General features: G+C 33.8%; 1 protein-coding gene across 10 annotated transcripts in view; it reads left to right on the plus strand.

Moving 5' to 3' along the window:
• Nucleotides 1–24,851, plus strand: part of PKP4 (plakophilin 4) — a 260,863-nt gene that overhangs the window by 195,265 nt on the left and 40,747 nt on the right. For 7 of the 10 annotated variants that reach the window (XM_069080737.1, XM_069080739.1, XM_069080741.1 and 4 more), the window contains 5 exons: nt 3,508–3,639; nt 3,766–3,956; nt 6,270–6,828; nt 19,328–19,516; nt 20,724–20,940. In XM_069080737.1, the coding sequence (XP_068936838.1) occupies nt 3,508–3,639; nt 3,766–3,956; nt 6,270–6,828; nt 19,328–19,516; nt 20,724–20,940 (1,288 nt within the window). The remainder of the gene's footprint in view (nt 1–3,507; nt 3,640–3,765; nt 3,957–6,269; nt 6,829–19,327; nt 19,517–20,723; nt 20,941–24,851) is intronic. The other 3 variants (XM_069080738.1, XM_069080742.1, XM_069080747.1) reach the window with 2 other exon arrangements.

Here is a 24,851-nt window from a genome sequence, read left to right on the forward strand (position 1 = left end):
TATATGTTTATTTTGTCTTTCCTAGTGCAATATCTTTGAAGTTAGGGGATCTTTGATAGACATACAGACAAATATATACATATACAAACACACAGAATTTTTTAAATGAAGTTGGGAGGGGGGACCCAAGTAATACCTAATGGCAAAGTGTTATTTATGGTGAGTTTTGAATGAAATTAGGGCTCCTAAGACAAGTAGGTGAGGAAGGAATGTTCCAGGAATTGGGGACAGCATGTGCGAAGCTATGTAGACTGGAAATGAGACATTGTGTGTCAGAATCAGCAAAAAGATCAGTTTGGCTAAACTATAGAATGTGTAAAGAGGATTAATGTATTATAAGTCAGGAAAGATAGACTGGAACTGCAGCTACTAGGTGGCGCACTTAGAGCACCAGCCCTGGAGTTAGGAGGACCTTAGTTCAAATCTAGTTTCAGACACTTAACACTTACTAGCCAAGTGACCTTGGGCAAGTCACTTAACCCCAATTGCCCTGCCCTCCCCCCCTCCAAAAAGCAAAAAAAAAATGGACTGGAACTAAGCTGCAAAGGGGAGGAGTATTTTGTATTTTTAAAAAAATGCCAGGGGAGTTTGTATTTTACCCTAGAGGTGATAGGGAACCATTTTAGTTTATTAAGCAAGAGAAGGGCATGCACTGGATTTTGCTTTAGAAAGATCTCTTTGTCATCTCTGTAGAGGACAGGAGAAACTTAAACCTGGGAAGCCAGTTTGGAGGCTACCATCGTAGTCTGGGGTGGGAGATGGATTGTGAGAGGGGTAAAGGCTTTAACTAAGGTGGTAGCCTGTACGTGGAAAGCAGTAGATATATGAAACCATTGTTGAAATAGAAATGATAAGACATGGTGGCAAATGACTGGGTTTATTGGGTGAGGGAGGAGGTGGGATAAATCTGGTTTTGCTAGCCTGAGTGACTGGAAAGGTGGTGGTGTCCTTAACAGAAAGAGGAAAGCTTGAAAGAAGAAAGATGGATTTGGGGGAAAGATGGAGTTCTGTTTTGGGTATGTTGAATTTAGGATGCCTGTGGGACTTCTGATGTGAAATGTTCAATATTTTGTGGTATGGGACTAGAAATCAAGAAAGACTCTAGAACTAAGTGTTTTGAGAGTTACATGTCTTGGGATGATAATTGATGCATATATGCTGATGAGGTCACCAAAAAAAATGTAAAACAAGAAGAGAAGAGGAATTTTGACAGACACTTAAGGGTATACCCACAGTTAGAGAAATATGGATGATCATCCTACAAAGGTGATTCAGAAGTAGCAGGTAAGAAAAGCATCAAGAACAGTGGTATAAATCAGAGAGGAAAGAGTATCCAAAAGATGAAGAATTGGGGAACGGAGGAGATTGTGTTATTGTTTATTTGGGGAACAGAATTGTGCTGCTAAATATAAGACTGGCCAGTTAAAAATGTACAATAGACATTGAGATGTTTAGAATGAAAAGGCAATATTAAAATTACACTTGTATTCATATGATAGAATATGCTAATAGAATCAGAAGATAATTAGATAAGGAAATTCATTTAACAATATTTGCAACTTTGAAGTACTAGGTACAGAGTTCTTTCATGTTTATCTGATAGTTACTGCCCTCTCCAAAGTTACCAGTGATTTCTTAATTATAAAGTCTGATGGTCCTTTCTCAGTCTACTTTATGCACTTAATACTACTGACTATTCTGTCTTCCTGACTACTCTTTCCTCTGGGTTTTCATGACACAATTCTGTCCTGATTAACCTGTCTCATTCATCTTCTCAGGCTCTTATGCTGGCTTTTCATTCCCATTATACTCCCAGCTGTGGGTATTCCTGAAGATTCTATCCTAGGCTTTGTTCCCATCTCCCTTTGTACTTTATTTTTTTGAGTCATCTCATCAACTTCTGTTGGTTTAACTGTCATCTTTATGCAGATGATTCCCAGATTTATATATCCAGCCCTATAGTCTTCTCTAAGTTTCAATCTTATTAATCATGTCATGAGTTTCAATCTTACTAATCATGTCAAACTCGATGTCTCAGAGATCCTTCAAGCTCACTATGTCCAAAACAATTCATTATGTTTTCAAGTAACATGGTTAGATCTTGCTGGCTTTTATTCCATATCATAAGACAGCCAATACAAAGGCATAGAGGCAGGAGATAGATTGTCACATGTGCGGAACAGAGAAAAGGCCAGCTTATCTGGACTATAGAGTGCAGGGGACAAAGAGTTATGAGCCTGAATAGATCAGTTGAGACCAGTTGGTGAAGGGCTTCAAAAACCGAACTGAGGAATTTATATTTTATCCTAGAAGCAACAGGAAGCCATTAGAGTTTAGTGAATAGGGAACTGAGACCTAATTACATCTCATTGGCTTTAGGAAAATCATTTTGACAGATGCATGAAGGATACATTGGAGTGGTGGTAAGAGACTTAAAGCAGGGAAACCAATTAGCAAACTGTGAAAAGTATCTATATTAGAGGTGATGGTGGCTTGAACTCAGGTAATAATTATGTGAATAGAGAGAAAAGTCAGATATTAGACTTGTAGAGGTAGAATTGTAAGCTTTATCCACTGTTGGTGAAGAAGAGTAAGAATCCAGAATAACAGAAAGAAGATTTGGAAGAATGTGTAAAGCCTTTAGCTAAAATAAGAAAATTTGGAATGATCAACCATGATTCCAGAGAACCAATGAAAAAAATTACCCATTTCATAACAGAGATGATGGACTAATGCAGAATGATAAACACATTTTTGCATGTGGCCAACATCAGAATACATTTTGCTTAATTATGCTTATATGATGCAAGGGTTTTATCTGTTTGGTTTTTTAGTAGGTGATAAAGGTGGGAGGTAGAAAAAAATAAATGCTTAATAATTGGGGAATTTTTTTTTAAATCATGCAAACTCATCGTATGAGTTGTTTCATTCTTAGCACTTGTATTGCCAGTGCTGACTCTGTAACATTGCTTAATAAATGCATATTGATTAATTTTTAATTATACGTGAACATGGATATAACAGAGCATAAAAAGACAAGTCCTTGACTTAAAGGATATTGTCCTCTAGCACAGTACTATAAGCTGTATATAACTTTCCTTTAAATTTAATGAACATGAAGAATCTTAAAAAAAAAAAAAAAGATTTATTATAGGTGATCATTAGTTACACTGATGTAACCTTCCTGAATAAGTTGGGCTTTGAGGTAATTTTTCAGTAAAGCAACAAAGCTGGTTAGTAGATGTCAAGGGATTTTTACATTATTAGCTAATTTTTGGCAATTAGTCTGGAAATGCATGAAAATTGCAGAATATTCTGCAACTTGTATAACTACAACTGACTGTTTAGTTCTGTGTATAATAGATAAGGTTAAGTAAATCATACATATTGACCTAAATGATAGTATATTAATGTGGAGATTAGAGTATGCCATTGGTAAATAACTTAAACATTTCAATATCTTTTGTAACATCATTAGATTTAAGTGACTGAACTTGCCTTTTACAGATGTGCCAAATACTGGAGTAAACAAACCTCAAGCTTCTGATACTGTCCATCCCAACACCTATCTCATAAGGACAGAAACAGAACAAGGGACTCTATATTCACCAGAGCAAACATCTCTCCATGAAAGTGAGGGTCTGTTGTATATCTTCTAAATATTCTTAGAGGGGGAGAGAGATAATCCTAATTTAATTTGCTTTTAAAATTTGCACATCAAGAATTCATAATGAAGATTTTTCTGTACTGGTTTAAATCCTACAGGATCACTGGGTAACTCAAGAAGTTCAACACAAATGAATTCTTATTCTGACAGTGGATACCAGGAACCAGGTAGTTTCCACAATAGCCAAAACTTGGTCAAGGCAGATAATAGACAACAGCATTCATTCTTAAGCTCAAGTAATAACCATCTGGTGAGAAATTCAAGAGCTGAAGGACAAACTTTAGTTCAGGTAAACATAATCTATCAAGATAATTTTAAAAATCAATATATTTGATGACATTCTATGGTCAATTTTGAAAACAGGTTTAGTGGATATTATATAAGTATCTTTAATTATGTACAATTTTGAAGTTATATAACTGACTTGTACCCTTAAATTTCTTTTTGTGTTTTATAGTTCAAGATAATAAGTTCCACGAAGGGGTGGGGGGAATTTAAGCCACAAATATAGAGAGTAATGGTATCCTCATAAAAACAAGGAATGTCTTTGTTCCAGGGTAAGTTAGAGGATGTCCAGAAATCCTAGAAGTGGCAAAATACAAAGAAAACGAAATATTAGATAATATCTACAAATTTTTATAAGCACACTACAGATATACTACTAGGGCATCATGATACAGGAGTGCCCAACATTTTAGAATAGTATTTGCCTTATACAAAGTTACATACTAAAACATTTCTGGTGTAAAATAAAGGATCACCAATATATGTAATAAAGTTATGTTACAGTCTAATGAATCCATCTTTTGTAGCAAAAAAATAATAATATTGGCTGTGTAGGGCTGCTTGTTTGTTTTTTAATTAGCTATCTGCCCATCCCTTGGGCCCTGTTAACTCTTTTCTGATTTCCAGCAGTCACCCTAACTAAGAAAAGAAGCATAACTACACACAATTAAAATAATTGGTGAGAACTGCCTTGTCAATTGTTACATTTTCTACTTGGCACCAAACAAAAACTATAATACATATCAAAGTATAATACTCCATTATTATCCAGTTCTTTGGCCTTGACAAATCCAAAATAATTACAGGGGTGTTTGGGGGTTTTTTGGTTTTATTTTGTCTGCAAGAGGTAGTGTCTAAAGCATCAGTATTTTCTACACTATTTATTGATTGTGGAAATTATGTATTTTTCTCCAAAGTGATACTGAAGATCTTTGTTAAAGCAAAATGATTCTTTACTTATATTAATACACTTTGTAACTACAGATGTGAAGGTTTGCCTTTATGAGAGAGGACTTCATATTCATAACACCACTTTAAAAATGAAGGGTAGATTTTAGTCCTGAGGTAGAAGATTTTGAATCTGAATTTGGATGTTTTAGTCTGGTGATACGTTAAATAGAGATTTTTCTATTGTCAGCAGTCCTCAGTTTCTTTTTATGTGTTACCCCATATCCTTTTCTCATACCTGACTTCTACTCATCCTTCTTCTACTGAGTTCAACACAGTATATCTGACTCATGGTCCTAAAAGCCAACAGTGTTATGTTAGGTAAATTTATAATAGGATTAACAGTGAAAGTGAATTTTTTTTGTCTCCTTTTTCTATCAAGTGTGGCTTGGAACACAACATAGCCTAAACATTCCTAACAATAGCAACAGAAAACACTTGTTAAAGACCTACTGTGTGAAAAGCCCTGTGCTAAGGACCAGGGGAGATAAGTGTTTCAAAATAAGCTATGGTCCTGATCCTTATGGAGCTTAACGTTTTTTGTTTGCTTCCAATTTGCTCCTTTTTGTAACTGTCATCTCTGGATGAAGAGAGCTCAGGTATCAGGGGGAAGCGGCACTGAGAAAAATGGATGAAATCATTAAGTATACATATTTAAATGAAAAACATTTTGAGATAGGAGGATCAAGCAGCAGGACTATGCATTAGGCTTTAATTAAAAGATTCTTTATGAGTAAAAATTATGATTGAGATCAGTCTGAATAATCAAACTCTCCAAATCTAATTTTCTTCTGGAATAACTAAATCACAAGTGTGAATTCTTATATTTAGCATGAATTGCTCTCATAGCATGTTTTTGTTTTATCTTAATTTTTACCCTATTCAAATTTTGAGTCATGAGTTATTTTAATGCAACTACATGAGGAAGGAAAGGTGGATGGATGGATGGATGGATGGATGATGGATGGATGGATGGATGGATGTAAATCCTGCACTCATAAGTTATTAATCCTTCAGAAAAAAAAACTTCTCTGTTAATAAAAATATTCAAAGCCAGAGAATGACAAAAAAAAAGAATAAAGATAACAGAGAAAGGAATATTAAAGGTTGTTAGATCCAAGTTTGTTGATTACTTCTAGTGGGTTTTGGAAGGGAACTGGGTGAAGATTAAACAAAAGGAATGGATATAATTAAACAAAATGCTGTGGATATAATTTAATTTCTAACACTAGATCATGGGGAAGAAAAGCTCACTTTATGAAATAAATATTTAAAGTGGCTTTTATTTTGTATTGTGTTAGTGTTTTTATCTAACTTTAAACATCAAACTGAGGAGGAAAATAATCCTTTTTTTTTCCCCTCTTATCAGCCTTCTGTAAATATTACCAGTCGAACCATGAGAAGAGTTAGTTCTGTTCCGTCTAGAGCACAGTCTCCTTCTTATGTTATCAGTACGGGCATTTCTCCTTCAAGGGGGTCACTGAGAACTTCTTTGGGTAGTGGATATGGCTCTCCATCAGTGACTGACTCCCGACCACTGAATTCAAATGTGTATTCATCTACTACATTACCTGCCCAGCGAGCAGCATCTCCATATGCCACGCAAAGACCTGCTTCTCCCACTGCTGTACGGCGGATTGGTTCAGTCACATCCAGGCAAACAACTAACCCCAATGGAACAGCTTCTCAATATCAAACAGCAGTCAGAGTGGGTTCACCTTTAACCCTGACTGATGCACAGACTAGGATAGCTTCTCCATCCCATGCCCAGGTAGGCTCATCTTCCCCGAAACGCTCTGGAATGACTGCAGTTCCGCAGCATCTGGGATCATCACTACAAAGAACTATTCATGATATTGAACAGTTTGGACAGCAACAGTATGACATTTATGAGAGGATGGTTCCACCTCGTCCAGACAGTCTAACAGGTTAGTAAAAAGGTAAAATTATAGCATAAAAGCCTAGTGAATAAATCTACTGTAATAAACTATTGCTTAGAATGATGATAATATGAGAACTTATATTTTAATTTCAACTTTTATAGTATATAATAATTTCGAATGCATAAAATTGTGTAATTTATATATGTATATTTATATTTATTTATATATAATAATCAGTGGTAGTCTTCACTTGTAATGACTTCTTAATTTTTACCCAAAAGACAGTCAATCAACATTACATTATATCTATCTTGCATATTTTTATTAAATTATTTATTTTTAGTTTTCAGCATTCACTTTCATGAGTTTTTAATTTTCTCCCCCTCCTTCCCTAAAACAGCTTACAATCTGATATGGGCTCTATACAATGTATCTTGCATTTTTTAAGAACATCATTGGGTCCAAACTGCTTATAATTTTTTTAATGTAGAATTTATTACCAGCTAATGGTCTTTTCATAAATACATACATATATATATGTTTATATCTGTATATACACACGTTTTTTTCAAATGAGCATGAATCATTTCAGTTTGTTAAATTTGAAAATTTAGACAACAGTAAGGAGTCCTTATATCAAGCTGTTTTGATTATAGAAAAATCTTCCATGAGGGACTGCCATATAAGCTATCTTTTGGTGAATTTCATCTATCACCTTGGTTACACTTACTGAGATTGCAATTTTTGCCACAATAATCTTCTCTAGGTCAGCCTCCTATCTCTATTCTTTTGTAAATCAAGTGGAACTATAATAGCAGGGGAAATCTTTACCCTTTTCATGAAGTCATGGAGATTTTAAAAGCATGTGCCTTATTTATGTTCATAAACAAGCATTTGTTGAGCACTAAATATGTGCAAAGCAATATATTAGACAATGAGAGAATACAAAGAATTTTAAGATGTTATCCCTGGCTATTATACTCTGAAGTACCAAACAAATTTTAGTGAGAAATTACCCTGAAATGGTAAAGTCAGGTAAAGCTTCATGAAAAAGTTGGGACTTGGTGGGGAAGAATTATATAAACTAATTTAGGAAAAATATTTTACACAAGATAAAGATAGGAGCAAAGATGGAAATATATACAGTGTGCCAGTCAGTCAACAAGCATTTATTAAATACTTACTATTGGTCAGACACTATGCTAAGCACTGCAAATACAAATTTAAAATACAAAATACAAATACAAAACAAGTGAAAAGAAAGATAATTCTTAACCCCTAGTAACAAATTCTAATAGGGAATGACAGTGCTTAAAAGGAGCCAAAAAGCATGGGGTGAAGGAGGGAAAGGTATCCATTCAAAATTATAGTGACAAAATCCAGTGAGTACAGTTGGAGAGGTTGGTCAGTTTAGGCCATTCTACAAAATGGAGGCCCTCAGAGGAATTCACCATTGGGGAGAAAGGGGTGCTTCAGGGTAAGAAGATTACAGAGGAAGAAACAAGTACTAGTGTGAGAAGGTAGCTGAGATATGGTGTCTAAAGAGTCATGCTCAAAAGATAATGAATAACCCAGTTTGGTTGGAGTTAAGGATGTGTTATACAAAGGTAAATTAGAGCAGGACTGTGAAAGATGTTAATTTATATTTAATTATCTACATGGGAAACCATCAATGAATTTTGAGCAAAGTAGTGACATTAAAAAGAGCGTTTTAGGAATATTAGTCTCTAACCTTAATAATGTGGAGGAGGAACTGAAGATACACCTTTGCAATTATCCGGAATGAGGTAATAAAGAACTATGCTAGTGTTATGGCAGACTAATTGAAAAAAGAGATTTATCCTCTGTGGTAATGTAAAATTATTATGCTTGGATTTCCACAAGACAAAAGAGATACCTAATAGTTCCTATTTTGTGAAATCCTGTGTGTTCATAGGAAGGGTTTTCCTTGGCTATTTAATGCTGAAATGAAGGCCTTAGGTCAATCACTCTCATTTTCTGGTCTGTCACAATGTCTTTGATGCTCAGTAAGTGATCCAGAATTTAATGTCTCCACAACATGAGAAGTTAGGAAATTTATAATTTATTTACTTATATTGTAGTATTGAAACTTCTATAAAGGTCTTTAATAGAGCAAACAGATTTTTTTCATCTCTTCAATTGTTTTATCTTTTTAAAAGAAAATAATCTTAGTCAAGCAAAAAAAAAATCTACATATTTGCTATGTCCAAAAATGTATATCTCATTCTGTAGTTTGGGTCCATTACCTCTTCTCTCAGTAGGTGGGTAGAATGTTTCATCTTCAGATTTTTAGAATCATGATTTGTTGTTATATTGATCAGAGTTCTTAAATCTTTCAGTGTTCATTATGTTATGTTCATTTTTAAGTCTTTTTCTCTGTTGTACAAATTATTCTGTTAGTTCTATTCACTTTACTCTGCATCAATTCATAAGTCTTCCTAGTTTTTTCTGAAAAGATTCCTCTCATCATTTAGCAAAATAATTTCCCCTTATATTTATATGCCATAATTTGTTCAGCTACTCCCCAATAAATTTACACCCTGTTGTGTCCAGTTCTTTGCCACATCAAAAATAACTGTTATGAATATTTTATGCATATGGAACTCTGGGTATTGGTTTCCCTAAATACCTGTGAGACAGAGTATGTATTTTGGTGACTTCATAAATATAATTTCAGATTGCTTTCCAGAATAGCTGGACCAATTTATAGTTCCATCAAGGCTCTGCCACTGTGCCTATCTTCCTGGAGCTTCTCCAGCAATTTCATTTTCCTTTTTTGTCTTTGTGAAATGGAATTTGGAAGTTGTTTTAGTTTGCCTTAAAAATATTAGTTATTTAAAAAAAATATTAGTGACTTGTAGCATTTTTTTTCTTATGGCTATTGATTGATTTCTTGCATTGAGAATTGCATGTTATCATTTGACCATATTGAAGAACCCTGTCATTCTTATATATGTGAATCCATTCCTTACATATCATTGATATCAGATCTTTATCAGAAAATGTATCTTTTAGACTTTATTAATCTTTTCTAGTTCTTGTTTGGTCATGAAATCTTCCTGTAAAGGTATTGCTAAAAGTATTTTCTTCCTTGCTCCTCTTCTTTGTTTATTGTATGACCTGTTATATCTAACTTATATATCCATTTTTGGATTGTTGTCATGTTTAGTTTGTTCTTGTTCTAAACCAAGGGCTCTTAAACTATTTTTTTAATTACGGACATTTTTGGCAACTTGATGACATCTATGAACCCCTTCACAAAAAATGTTTTTAAATGCATGAAATAAAATACACAGGATTACAAAGAAAAATAATTATATTGAAATAGTCATCACAGTTTTTTTTAAAGTTCACAGAACCCTTATCTAAACCTAAATTCTGTTAAGACTCTTCTTCTATTTTAATATTTTTAAGAATTAACAAGCATTGGGGGCAGCTAGGTGGCACAGTGAATAGAGCACTGGCCCTGGAGTCAGGAGGACCTGAGTTCAAATGTGGCCTCAGACACTTACTAGCCCTGTGACTTTGAGCAAGTCACTTAACCCCAATTGCCCTGCATTCCCCCCTCCAAAAAAAAAAAAAAAGAAAAGAATTAACAAGCATTTATTATTTCTCACATGCCTTATCGCTTACCCCAGTTGAAAAGATATTTATTAAAAACCTTTGAAAATATGTGGTCGAGCAAATTCTTTCATTGATTATAGCCAAAATTACATTGTTTATTCTACATTTTGAGCCTATCACCTGTCTGTTAAAAGGCAGGTAGTATGCTTCATCTTCAATCCTCTGGAATCATGGTTTGCCACTGAATTAAACAGACCATAAATTTTTTAGTATTGTTATTTTGTCTTCAATTAATATTTTAATCCTTTCTTCAAATGCCCTTTATAAAATATAATTTTTATTACATCATCATAAATAAAGTATGTGTTTAATTGTTTTGCATTTGTTAGTGAAGTTTTTATGCTATGCCCTAGCAACATGGTTGGTTTCTCTTTAAGGTTTCATTCTCATTCAGTAATCTCCAGAGATCTGTTCCATTTAATCCATTCTATTCAGGTCTTTTACTTCTTTATTGTCTTGGTTTTCATTAGATTTGTTTAGACCTGAGAGAAGTACATTGAGATACCTAACATTTATAATTTTATTGTCTCTTTCTTTCTATAAACTTTATGCCATTCAGTGTATATATAGTATATGTTGATATTAACTTGTCTGTGATGCCTGTAAGCATAATATAGGTTTTTTTATATTATTTAATCAAATCTGTTTTTGTTGTTGCCTTGTCTGATATCATGATTATTAATTTTGCCTTTTTTTTTAGTTCAGCCAAAGCATTAGATTTTGTTCTTTCCCTTTATTTTAACTTTTTTTGAGTCTTTGTGTTTCTTTTAACCAACATTTTGTTGAACTCTGCTTTCTAATCTATTCTTCTACCCTGCTCTATCCTGCAGGTGAATTCATTCCATTTGCATTTACAGTTACGATTCATAATCAGTTACCTATTTCCATCAAGCCTATCACTTTACGTTTTTTTTTCTCTCTTTGCCTCTCCTCCCACCTTTATAAAGGGAAGAAAAAAAGTATGTTGAGAGAGCATTGTGCTAAACAATAGTGATATGCATTTTATTCAATCTGTTTTTATTCCCTGCTTTATGTACCACTATCCAAAGACAGTTCATTTTATTTAAGATTAATCTCTCCCTAAATCTACCCTTCCTCTTGATGTCCCTCTTCCCTCTCCCGTTTCTCTGTCCCCGCCTGATTCTTTGTTGAGTTTAATATCATTCTATGTCAAATGTGGGCCATTCAACCCTCCTTTGTCAAATTCAGATAAAAATGAGTGATAACAGTAGGTGAACAAATAAGTAAATGTAAAATCATTTGACGAGGGAAAGACTGGAGGACTAGAAAAGGTTTTCCTATAAGAAGTGGGACCTCAGTTGAGAATAAGCGGAGCAAAAGTACATTCCAGATAAGTGGGGATCACCCATACAGAGATATAGAGATAAACTACGTTAAACTATAAACTATGTTGGCAAGTTCTAGGAATGACAATTAGGCCAGTTGTTTGGAACATGGATTCACCACAGAGTACTGGGAAATCATTATGAAAAGTTAGGCTGATGTTCAATCCTGTAGAACTTGAAAAACCAAGCTGATGAATCAGTTATTTTATCCTAGAGGCAACAGGGAGCAATTGAAGATTCTTCAGCCAAGGAGTAACATTGTCAGACATGTGTTCTAGGAAGGTAATTATGGAAATTATGTGGAAGATAGACTGAAAAGATTGCAAGCAGGAATACCAAAAGGGTTTGGAATGTTGGAATAGCTTATGTAAAAGAGTTGATAAAGCCATGAAATAGAGTGGTAACCATGTAAGTGGAAAGAAGGGTATAGATGCAAGATATTGTGGAGATTACTTTACATCCATTGGGCCTGAATGGGGGAGAGAAAATATGTGAATTCTCTGCTTCATATTCTAGCCCATGGAAAGCTTTCCTCCCCTGATTTATAAAAAACCTGATTATGTGGCAAATAGGATGGAAAATCAGACATTGTTTTTTCAGTGGGGTTTTTCAGACAGTTATTTTTTTTTTTAAGCAATTGGGGTTAAGTAACTTGCTCAAGGTTACATGGCCAGTTATTTCTGGGTGTGGTGCTAAGTATCAGAGCCCAGATTCGATCCTAGGTCATCCTGACTCTGGGACCAGTGCTCTTACTCACTGCGCCACCTGGCTGCCCCTAAGCAATTGGGGTTAAGTAACTTGCTCAAGGTTACACAGCCAGGTTTCTGGGTGGGTGCTAAGTGTCTGAGCCTGGATTCGATCCCAAGTTATCCCGACTCTGGGGCTGGTGCTCTCACTCACTGTGCTACCTGGCCGCCTTGAGTTATTTTTTTTTTTTAATGTAAAATTTGTCATTTATAAAAGAATTTTGCTGACTTGAATAAAAGAAAAAAAATTAAAGTAAGAAAGTGAAAAATAGCATAATTCAGCCTGTAGTCAGTCAATACCAGTTCCTTATCTGGAGGCAGATAGTATGATTCATCATCAGTCCTTTGGGATTGTCTTAGATCATTATATTGTTGAGAATAGCTAAGTCTTTCACAGTTCTTCCTCATACAGTATTGCTGTTACTGTGTACAATGTTCTCCTAGTTCTGTTCACTTCCCTTTGCATCAGTTCATGTAAGTCTTTAGAGGTTTTTCTGAAATCATCCTGCTTGTCATTTCTTATAGCACAATAATATTCCATCACAATCATGTATCACTGCTTGTTTAGCCATTCCCCAGTTGATGGGCATCCCTTTGATTTCGAATTCTTAACCACCACAAAAAGAGCTGCTATAAACATTTTTGTACAAATAGGTCCTTTTCCTTTTTTTTTTGTTTTAATGTCTGTGGGATATAGACCTAGCAGTAGTATTGCTGGATCAAAGGGAATCCAGTTTTTACAGCCCTTTGGGCATAATTCCAGATTGTTATACAGAATGGTTGAATCAATTCACAACTCCACAAAAGTACATTGGTGTCCCAGTTTTCCCCCATCCCCACCAATATCCAGCATTCTCTATTTTTGTCATATTAGCCATTCTGATAGGTGTGAGGTAGTACCTCGGAGTTGTTTTAATTTTCATTTCTCTGATTACCGGTGATTTAGAGCATTTTATCATATGACTCCAGATAGCTTTGATTTGTTTGTCAAACATTGTTTTAGAAGAAATATATTCCAACCTATATTTTTTTTCCTCTAGATATTTCTCCACTGATAAAGGCAAAATTTCTTTCAAAGTAAAATTGATCATAAAAGAATTCCCAGAGTTAGAACGAGCCAGGGTTCTAAGTTGGATATGTGCTGATTTGTTCTGAATAAGATTTTTAAGCTACATAATTTACCTTTTTACTTATTTGCAATGTCAGAGTTAAGACACTTCGCAAAAAAGTCACAAGTCAACAAGAGCTCTAGTATTTTTGGACCTCAATCTGGACTGAAATTCCTACCTGCCAGAACAGAAGCAGGAAATGGAATCATCTACCATAGGTTCTTGAACAGGGAATTGGGATCTGCCCACATATTCCTCAGAGTACAGGATATAAAGCACCTCAGTACCTGGCTTCTTGATACAAAGATCTGAGGCAGGAGGCCTCAGACCAATACCAACATCTCATTGGACCTTTCAAGAGAAACCATAAGGTACAGAATGAACTCCTAATTGGGGTTTGTGTGAGGAAAAGGAGACAAAGATTTGCTAGGACCAAAACCCTCAAGACAACCCAGAGACTGAGACAGAGTAGGGTCTGGTACCAGCCATTCCATCCAGATGAGATAATGGCAATAGAATTCCCTACAAAGGAGGGATCCAGTCCAAGCAAGCCCTACCCAACCCATGTAAAAGTACTAGAGAGTACTAACACAAACAAGAAGTTCTAATCCAAGAACTGACACTGAAAATAAGTTTTAAACAGAAAAAAAAAACACAAAAAAGAAGTACTTTGGATTAAGAGAAATCTATAGGAAAAAAGTAACCCCACAACAATAAGCAGGGTGTCAGAAGGGAGGGGAAAAAGACCTGGTCATAATAACTAGCAAATGACTGGAAAAAAATGAATCATGAGATTTTCAAATGAAATTAGAGCTGAGGAGGCTATCTTACTATCTTACCCAAGTAATAAATTCCTTCTCAGGAGTGCAGAAGCAGGGGTGGGGAGGAGGGAGGAAAAATAGAAATTGATAATTCCACGAGATAACAAGAAATATTATTGAAAATTTAAAAGGGTTTTTTTTTCCATTTTTTTTTAAGTTGCCATCAAAAACAACTGAACTAATAAATTAGTAATCATTTAAAAATCTTCAGGCTCCCTGAAATCTGTAACCAAAAAAAGAACAATCAAACCAACTAATCACTCTGTTAAAAAAAAAATGCCTATATCCATTAGAACTAGAGGGCAATGTGAAAATATAAAGAATCTAGTGATCTCCTCTTGAAAAAAAAAATCTGAAAATATCCAGGAATGTCAGAGCCAAAATCAATATAATCTAAGGGGAAAATATTGCAAGCAACTAGTGAGAAAGAATTCAAGTACAAAGGAATCACTGTCAGGATCACATAATTCAGGCATCTCTGATGAAAAGACTAATGATGAATAAAACTTTGAAAAGAAAATGCAAGGGTCAAGAGAAACCTGCTAAGGTAAATGCAGTTGAGCAATTGGAAGGGACTAAATAATAATTAAATGTTTATGTTCTAAGAGGAGGAAAAAATAATTGTCTCTTGGAGATCCTGCTGTCTTTTAGTGTCATATTGGGAGTTAAGACAAATACAGAGGCTGAGTGGGGTTTTGTTTTCTTAGTTTTAAGATGGATAAGGAAGGGACTAAGAATAGGGAATAAATGGACAATTGTGGAAAAATTTACTCTTATATAAATTGAGTACACTATAGTGGGGAGGAGTAGGATTCTCATGAAACTTTTTTTGGGGGGGAGGGCAATTGGGGTTAAGCTACTTGCCCAAAGCCACACGGCTAGTTTTTTGTTTCTTTGTGTTAAGTGTCTGAGGCTGTATTTGAACTCAGGTCCTCCTGACTCCAGGGCCAGTGCTCTATTCACTGCACCACCTATGCCCCCCCTCTCATGAAACTCTGGTCCTAAATAGGACCAAGGAGGGTCAAACACAGAGGTTTGATGTAGAAATATATTAAATTTGAAAAGGAAATAGGGTCAAGAAAAGGGAAAGGGAGAATAAAAAGAGTGAAAAAATAAAATTAGTCAGTAAATACAAGCAAATAAACCTCAACTCCAGAAGATTGTTCATAAAAGGGGAGTTATAGAAAGATTTAAATTGTTTTATTTTTTTAAGAAAATGGCATCAGGACAGTGAAAAGAGGGTTAAGGAGTAGGTACAGATCACTTCTAATACAGATTGTTAGTGCTGATAAGATTCCTTTTCTTTCTCTACTTCTGTATTATAAAGAGTGGGACAAGGAAAGAAAGTAAGAAAAAAAATAAAAGTTAAGGATGGAAGAAAATAAACAATGTATAATCATAACCATAAATGGGACTAGAATCAACTCAATCATAAAATGGAAGGTGGGTAGCAAAACAGATTAGAAAACAGGATCTTACAATGGGGGGGGGGAAGGGGAGAGCCCATTTGAAACAGGCTTTCTCACTAATAAGTTAAAATGAAGTACTCTAGCAGAACTTTTTATCCTTCAGAAAAATCTTTAAATGTAGGAATAGAGATTATGTTCTAAAATAAGGTAACCTAAAACATAAAAATAGTCATGATTAAAAGAGATAAGCAAGGAAACTAGTAGGCTATTAAAAAATGGAATTATATCAGTATTTTATATAGATACAAATGGCTTAGCAATGGTTAGGGTATAACATTGCTTGGCCACGGTACAATAAAAATTATCAATAAAAGATCTTTGAAGAAATTATTCAAAGTTGAGAATGAATAAGCATTTTGGTGGGTTGAAGACAATAGATAATTTCATTACAGAGTGTGACAGAGGGGCAGCTAGGTGGCACAGTGAATACAGCATGGGCACTGGAGTCAGGAGGACCTGAATTCAAATGTGACCTCAAAACACTTGACATAACGTACAAACTGTGTGACTTTGGGCAAGTCATTTAACCCCAATTGCCCTCCAAAAGCAAAAAAAAAAAAAAATGTGACAGAGAACATACCAAACTCTTGGGATGCAACAAAGCAGTCAGTCATCTGAGGGGAAATTTTTTATCTCTGAATACTTTTAGTGAAAAGGGGAGAAGAAATCAATGAACTTGGCATGCAGTTTAAAATTTTAGAAAAGCAACAAATATCAAAACCTTAGCCAAACCCCTAAGTTGAAATTCTGAAAATCAAAGGAGTAAGGCAAGAGAGGAATGTTTACAAAGATATGAAATACTCAGGAAGTTAAAGAAGATATAAGTGAACTGTCAAAGAAAAATGTCCAGATATTCAAAGGACACTTAATTCTAATATCATATAATTTATTTGTAAAAATAAGGAAAGGATACTATCAGACTCTTAAGAGAATAGTCTGTTCCTGTTACCTAAACGAGGGAAAGATAAAGAAGGGAAAAGTTACAGAATATTGCCTCAAATGAGTACTGACAAAAAAAAGGAAAGAGCTATTTCTTGACTTTATCATTCACATTATTATCACTGGGGAAGCTAGATATCACAATGAATAGAATGCTGGGCCTGAAGTCAAGAAGACATATCTTCCTGAGTTCAAATCTGGCCTCAGACACTTGCTAGCTATGTGACCCTGAGCAAGTCACTTAATCCTGTTTGCTTCTGTTTCCCCATCTGTAAAGTGAGCCAGAGAAGGAAATGGCAAACCACTCCAATATCTTTAACAAGAAAACCCCAAAGGGAATGATGAATAATTGGACATGACCGAAACAACTGAATTGAACAATTATTATCACTAAACATCATTATCACTCATATTTAGCCTCATTTGACCTTAATTCAGTTCTGACAATGAAAAAGACTGTTTTCTCCAATTAATGACTTTCCATTATCACCAAAAGTTTAAAAAGTAAGTCTCTATTGTGTTTCCTGTAACTTCTTATTTTATCTCCAGCTAGTCTGAAAGTTGTGTTCAGTGTTACTACTGAATAATAAGACTTTATTTTACCCATAAAATATAAGTTAACATTAATGCTAAAATTGCATTCTTTGACTAACAGCTACATGACAAATAAATGATAAGAATACTTTTAATAACACTACAGTCTTATCAATAGCTTATATTGCCTCTTAGCACAATGCCTAGCACATAGTAGGTACTTAATATTTATTGATTCTATTCCATTTATAGATGGATACATAGGAAATAGATAATGAATGACAAAAAGGTAAAAGGGATAGCTAATATGTTGGATAACAAAAAAGAAATAAACCCGGGGCAGCCAGGTGGCTCAGCGAATAAGAGCACTGGCTCTAGTGTTGGGATGACCTGGAGATCAAATCCCGGGCTCAGACACTCAGCACCACACCCAGAAATAACTGGCCGTGTAACCTTGAGCAAGTTACTTGACCCCGATTGCTTAAAAAAAAAAAAAAAGAAATAAACTGGTCTGTCTCTAGAGAACTAGTCAGGATATAAGGATTTTTTAAACTGTCCTGTGAGAATCAGTAGAAAGAGTGAGAGATAATGATCTGAAATGAAAATACATTAGAACGATTCTCAAATATTTGGAAGGTTACGATTGGGAAGAAAGAATGAATTGGTTCTCTATGGTGCCAGGTGGCATCTTCAGGAAATGGCTAGAGGATATGGAAAGGCCTGTTTTGTCATAGTATGATGAAAAACTTTCTAATAATTTGAACTCTACTAAAATGGAATAGACTACCTTGTGAGGTAGTAAATTCCTTGTTACTTGAAATATTGAAATAGAAGCTGGATGACCACCTATCCTTAGTAATGTAGAGGAAATTCTGCCTTGAGTAGGAAGTTGAATTAGATGCCCCTGTTAAGTTCCTTAATAATGCACTGTTTACTGTTTATTTCATGGTATATACATTCCTTGAAAGTAGAGACTGTTTAATTGGGGGGGGGGGGGTAGTTATTCTTAGTACCTACTATATAGTACCTTACACATCGTAGGTACTCTTTCAGGTATTAACACTATATCAAAACAAATGGTATTCTTATGATCAAGAAATGAGAGTATTATTATGTAACTCTTTAGAATATAGATTTTAATGAATTTAATAAGATTCTACAGTATGCAATAGCAGTAAATAAATATTAAAGATATCTGCCGAGAATGAAAATAGGGTAATCTCATCGTATCTTTCTAATCATTAAAACACCTTCACCGAATATTCGTGAATTAACTAATGAAAACACCAATGAAAAACAAAATGTACTTTAAACACTTGGGTGAAGGGCTGGTTGCTTTGAAAAAGCATGTTTTAATTTTAATTCTAAGAAACAAAGATATCCTTAATTTGATGAGTTGAACCAAATTTTATAAAATTTAATTTTCTTAAGAAAAGGAGATGCTTGGATTAGAATCTAGTTTTATTATCCATTCCAGATAGGAATGTGAGATTAATGATTCGTTTATAAGTTTTCCTTTCACAGAGTTGGAAGAGACCTCAGAAGCCATCTTCCCCAAAGATCCTCTCTACAACATACCGAAATATTCAGCTGCCCTTTATTTGAATGCTTCTAATGAAAGGAACACACTAATTCCTGAGTCATTCCTTTCCATTTTTAGACAACTTTTTGTTAGGAAGTATCAAGTTATATTCATTGCCACTCCTGACTTTCATTGCTAGTCCTGCCCTTTTCACCAGGCTGCCAAGTAAACGTGTGTTTCATTAATAAGTTCTTTTGAATTATTAGTGTCTATCATTTTTAAGTTGAGTTCAATATTTGAGTTTAATATTTCATTTGAAATTCAGTTGTCATGGTTAGTGTTTTGATGAGGTTTCATGTTCTAAGTCTTCATTTGGTCTTCCCCATATCTTTATAAAATTTTCTTGCTCATAGGCTTGAGAAGTTCTTATGCTAGTCAGCATAGCCAACTTGGGCAAGAATTGCGTTCTGCTGTATCTCCTGACTTGCACATCACCCCTATATATGAAGGGAGAACTTATTATAGTCCAATATATCGTAGTCCAAATCACGGAACTGTTGAGCTCCAGGGGTCCCAAACAGCATTATATCGCACTGGATCAGGTAGGTGTGAATTTTTTTACTTGGGCAGTTATTCAGTTTCCCAACAGATGACTTATCCTGTTGAAATTGTGTTCACTGCTGGAAAGAAATCATGTTTGCCATCAGAATGAGTGATGAATAAAGCAACAATGATAGATCAATAAACATAATAAATCAAGAGTTCATTAACTACTTATTCACAGGTAATGTATTTTTGCTTTGATTAAACCTAATCCATTGAATGTATAGGTTATACTTTTTAAGAAGCTGTAGACTTGAGAGCAGCTTAGAAAAAAAATGTGTTCAAGTTCAAATTTTTCTTTCTGGGTTTTTTTTTTTTTGGTTCCTAAAGCAAATATGCAAAGAAAAGTTACATTTTATGTCTTCAGTGTACTATTCTTATATTTTCAAGCTTATTTATAACAATTTCTTACACACACACACACACACATACCTGCTATACAGAATCCTTCCCCTGCATAAAGCATTTGATTTACATTGAATCCTAATATACATTGGAAACTGAATATTGGTATCTTTCATAACAAAATCATCGGCCCCAATTCTGATACTAATATAAAACAAAAATATTAATTTGGCTTCCTGCTTAATTCTGTGGTTATACTAGCAACATAATCTTGCCTAAAACACCAAGATTAATTCAAAGTTGATTTAATCAACTTGAGTTATTTTCTATTGTAGAATAAAATTCCTAACTTGAGCAAAATCCTTGTTTCTTAGAATTAAAATCAAAATATATTTTTAAAGCAACCAACCCTTCAACAAAGTGTTTGAAATACACTTTGTTTTGCATTGGTGTTTTCATTTGATTCACAAATATTCAACAAGTTTGTTTTAAATAATTAGATTGGATGAGATTATGCTATTTTCATTCCCAACATATTTGTTTTTTAATATTTATTTACTGCTGTTGTATACCACAGAATCTTCATTAAAATCTGTATTCTGAAGAAAGTTACATATACTCTCATTTCCTCATCATAGTTTGTTTTGATAGAGTGTTAATATCCGATCAAATTTTTAACTGCCTTGAGGTGTTTTTTAAATGGCTGATTGTATAAGGCTTTACTTATACAAAATAATTGTGAATAACCATTATGCTACTTGAAGCATAAAAGTTGTTTCAGATTTTCATGAAAATGATTAACCACGTTTAAATATAGTATCAAATTTTATAGAGATTTTGAAAATTTTGACTTCATACTAGGTGTTGGAAATCTGCAAAGATCATCCAGCCAGCGAAGCACTCTTACATACCAAAGAAACAATTATGCTCTGAACACAACAGCTACCTATGCGGAACCCTACAGGCCAATGCAGTATCGAATGCAAGAGTGCAATTATAACAGACTTCAGCATGCAGCACCAGCTGATGACGGAACAACCAGATCACCATCCATAGATAGCATTCAAAAAGACCCTAGGCAAGTAACAATGACAATTATCAGTAACTATACAATATTATAAAAATCTTAGTTCTTAAAATTAAACTTGGTTTAAATACATACTACTTTGGGTTGTATTTCAGGTATGATGATCATTCTAAATAGGAGTTTCTTCATTGCTTTAATCAAAGTATAAAAAAATTCATGCTGTTTCTTGGCATAGTTAGGGCATTGGTCATTGAAGTACTTAGGTGCTAGGAAAACATTGATAAGAAGGTATTTACCAAATTAATTTATAGGCTGCCATTAGACTTGACCTGTTAAGTTTTAAACATGATGATTTGTTAATATTTTAGAAGCAAATTCTGAATTTTATCCTATTGATGTACATATATTTATTAACCAATTTCTTCTAAAATTTCTGTTATCTAAATTTTGGAAAATATGGTTTAATAGGAATTCTTGCAATAAAATTACCTAAAAAGATTTTCCTTTTAATTTTCTATCAAGATTTCAGCCCTCTCCCCATATTTTCATTTAATATACTACCCATTCAGAAACATACATGATATGTATTACTTGATTTCAACAAGTCAGTTTCTTTTAAGTAATGGGCATTTAAAATTGAGGGGTAATTAGAAATGTTTAAAACTAATTTTTTTTGTTTCTTATTCTTGATTCTGAAAATCACTACCAAATTTTACTTGTCTCTAATATTTGGATTTTGATTAATATTCATTCCTTCTACCTTCCTCCCCACCATCAAGTTGTTATTGCTAAATATCATCAATTTTTACATATATTCCACCAATTTGTTCCTTTAGATAGTATTATAAAGCATTAGATAAATGATTGGGTTCTATTGTTGTTGCTGTTATTGAAACAATAACTGAGAACTATTTGAAATCAAATTATATTAATCACAGAACCATCAATACTGCCCCTATTTGTAGTAAACTAATTTGTTGGGATTTTTTATCATTGTCCATTTAGCAAAAGTTATTTATTCTTAGTCACAGTGGAGGTACTCAAATACTCTTATCTTCTGCTGTGTTGCCAAGTGATGACAATGATTAATTTATTACAAACTTTGATTGCTAGTTAATATTTTCAAAATACAATTCAGTTATTCTTAGACCCAGTCCACCCACCCTCCTAGCCATGCTGAGTTAGATTGTTTGCCTGATATAATGATCAAATGTTGCTTAACAGAATATCACTAAATAAAACTTTTTCAGATGTTGCTTGCTATTTTATCTTGACTGAGCCTACAAAAATAAATAAGATACCAGTATTTATTGTGGTTGAGAAAAGCAATAAAGTGATATGTGCTTTTCTGTTTTTTATGTGTTCCCAAAGTCTCCATTTTTGACCTCTGAATTTATTCACTATAAACAAGTATTTCATATATGATAATGTAATTCACTTATTCATAATATGATAATTTCATGGTCTCATGCTTAAAACTATTATGGCTAGCTTTGATGATATGAAACTTTTCCTTATAATCAACTTGATAGTATGAATAAATTATTATCTTAGGATAATAATAGTAGCAGCCATATTCAAAGAAATTGAAGTCAAGGTGAAATCAAAGGTCAGCATTTTGAATTTCAAAAAAGCATGAAAAGAAATGTAAAATTTTTAAACATTTGGCCAGGTCCTAGTTTCATTATTGAAAATTCCAGGTATGCCCAAAGCCCTAGTATGGTATTAAATTTTTAAAGTTTAAAACTGTACTAAGACTCTGGAGACATTTTGTACTTTAAATTGTCTTTTTATTCACTTTAAATCTTTACATATTAAGAAAGTAAATTATATGATACTAGTTTATATCAAGGCAAAGTACTATCTTCATTGCAATGTGGGATGTTAATTAAATTTTTAGTATTGTATACCAATATAAAAACTTAGCCTTTTTTGATATCACAGCCCACTCATTACCTCATCCTTTGTGATTCTTATTCATGTCTTTCTGTTAATCCACCACAGACCACCCAATGTTCTGAATTACATTTACTTGGTTCTTTTCCTATTTCATAAATATAAGCATATTAACCTAAATTGAGGTATAAAGCAATTCAGCGAAGCTTAAATCTGACTTACTTGTTCACCACCTCCCTAATTTCCTTGCTACCCTCTTTTCCCAACCCATCTCTCTTCAGTTTTGGAACTTTGATCAAATCAACTGTCTTTTTTTCCTGGATAGTGTATATCAGTGTATTCCCCCTATGATTATCTCTCTAACTTTCTGGAACAAAGTTCCCCTTCCTAGTCTCTACTCTCCCATGTGTTTTTCTTCCCTTATTCTTGTGTAAATCCCTTGAGAGCACAAGCCTTCTTTTTTAATTAGTATCCCTGTGCCTGACACATAATAAATGCATTTTCATTCATTCATTCATAAATGCAATATGTGGAAATATTTCCTTCAGGACTAATTTTAGCATTAGAATTCTAGCCTTAGCTAAACATACACCATTGAGAAAGCTATTCACTATTCACACCGTAGGAACAAGGTTTAAAGGTTCATGAGGTCCTAATAGGAGAATGCAATGAAGCAGCTGCCACCAAAAATGAAATATATGGTAATGATTTTCTATGCTTGGTGTATAAGTTGACCCCAGTTTTTAATAAGATCTTTTAAAACTTAAAAGGGCAACTAATATGCTACACTGTAGGTATCAGTTTGTGTTCCAAGGGCATGTAAGGAGTAGACTCGTATTTTTTAAGTTTTTATTTATATAGTAGTATTTCAGTCATAGAATTTGTATAACTAAATCTATGAAGAAACATAGATATAATTTTGCTATTTTATTCTTGTTTGTTTTTTAATTCTTCCATGGTGTTATCAACACAAGTATTTTTTCTCTACTTTTGTCCATCATGACTCTTACATACTACTCCAGCTTTCTATAAATTCTCCTAAGAATATCCAAAAACTATACTGAGAACTTTCCCAAGTTCTGTAAATGTTTCAGAAATACCATATAATGGTTGGACTGTGTTTTTAAATCACTTCCTGATACTCCAGTAGGTCTTTTTTTTTAATTCATGTTGTTAAAAACTAATTCTTATTCTTATTTCTAATAGATAATATACCACACAAACTTGTCAGTAAGTATTTATTAAATGCCCACTATGCAGACATTATGCTAAGCATTGATAGTGCAAAGAAAGGCAAAAGACAATCTCTGCAAACAAAGGTGTTTTCATTTATACTCTCCTTCATACATAAGAATAGGTCATGTCAAGAAACATAATTCTTCTCAAATAAATTATGGTACTAGATCATTAAAATGGATTTCTAGCTTGATTTTTTTCTTTGCCTCTGAGAGAGAGGCAAGAACTCTTCACTTGCCCTCCAAACTGCAAGTTTACAAGAAGAAAATAACTGCTGTTTCATGCAATTGATCAAAGGATTTCTCTCATACATGGATAGGAAAAGTCCCAATTCAGACACTGAGAAAAATTGTGAAGCATTCTCTCTACCATGCCTCAGTCACATATTTTGAGGGTACCCAGGTATAAGAGTAATTATTGAACTTCTCTTTAATGAGCACCACTAGGTTCAAGATATTATGCAAGTCTAAAGTCTAATTTCCTCTCAATTAAGTGACTTTTTTATTGCTTTGAAACTATATTAATTCAGTTTTCTACTCACTATTAAAATCAAGCACCATGGCTATAAGCAATATAAAGAAAAAAATAGGAAGAGAAATAAAGAAACCTGTTGCAGTTTAAGTCTCTATTTTGCCTAAATACATGTCAATTGTTCTGTTTATTCAGAGGTCTGACTAATGGAAAGTTATACTCTGCATATGTGTTGATCTCCTTGCAAAAATGATCTAATTTGGAGTTCTAGATTTTTTTAATGTTCAGATTAATGAATGGAATTTAACTAAACACAGAAAAAACCTGGTTTAATAAAATAAGCTAATAGAAATGGCTCT

Source organism: Petaurus breviceps, unplaced genomic scaffold (genome assembly GCF_028583685.1).
Source record: "Petaurus breviceps papuanus isolate PSGF00001 unplaced genomic scaffold, PetGlider_PUasm1.0 91133, whole genome shotgun sequence".
NCBI classification, from domain to species: domain Eukaryota; kingdom Metazoa; phylum Chordata; class Mammalia; order Diprotodontia; family Petauridae; genus Petaurus; species Petaurus breviceps.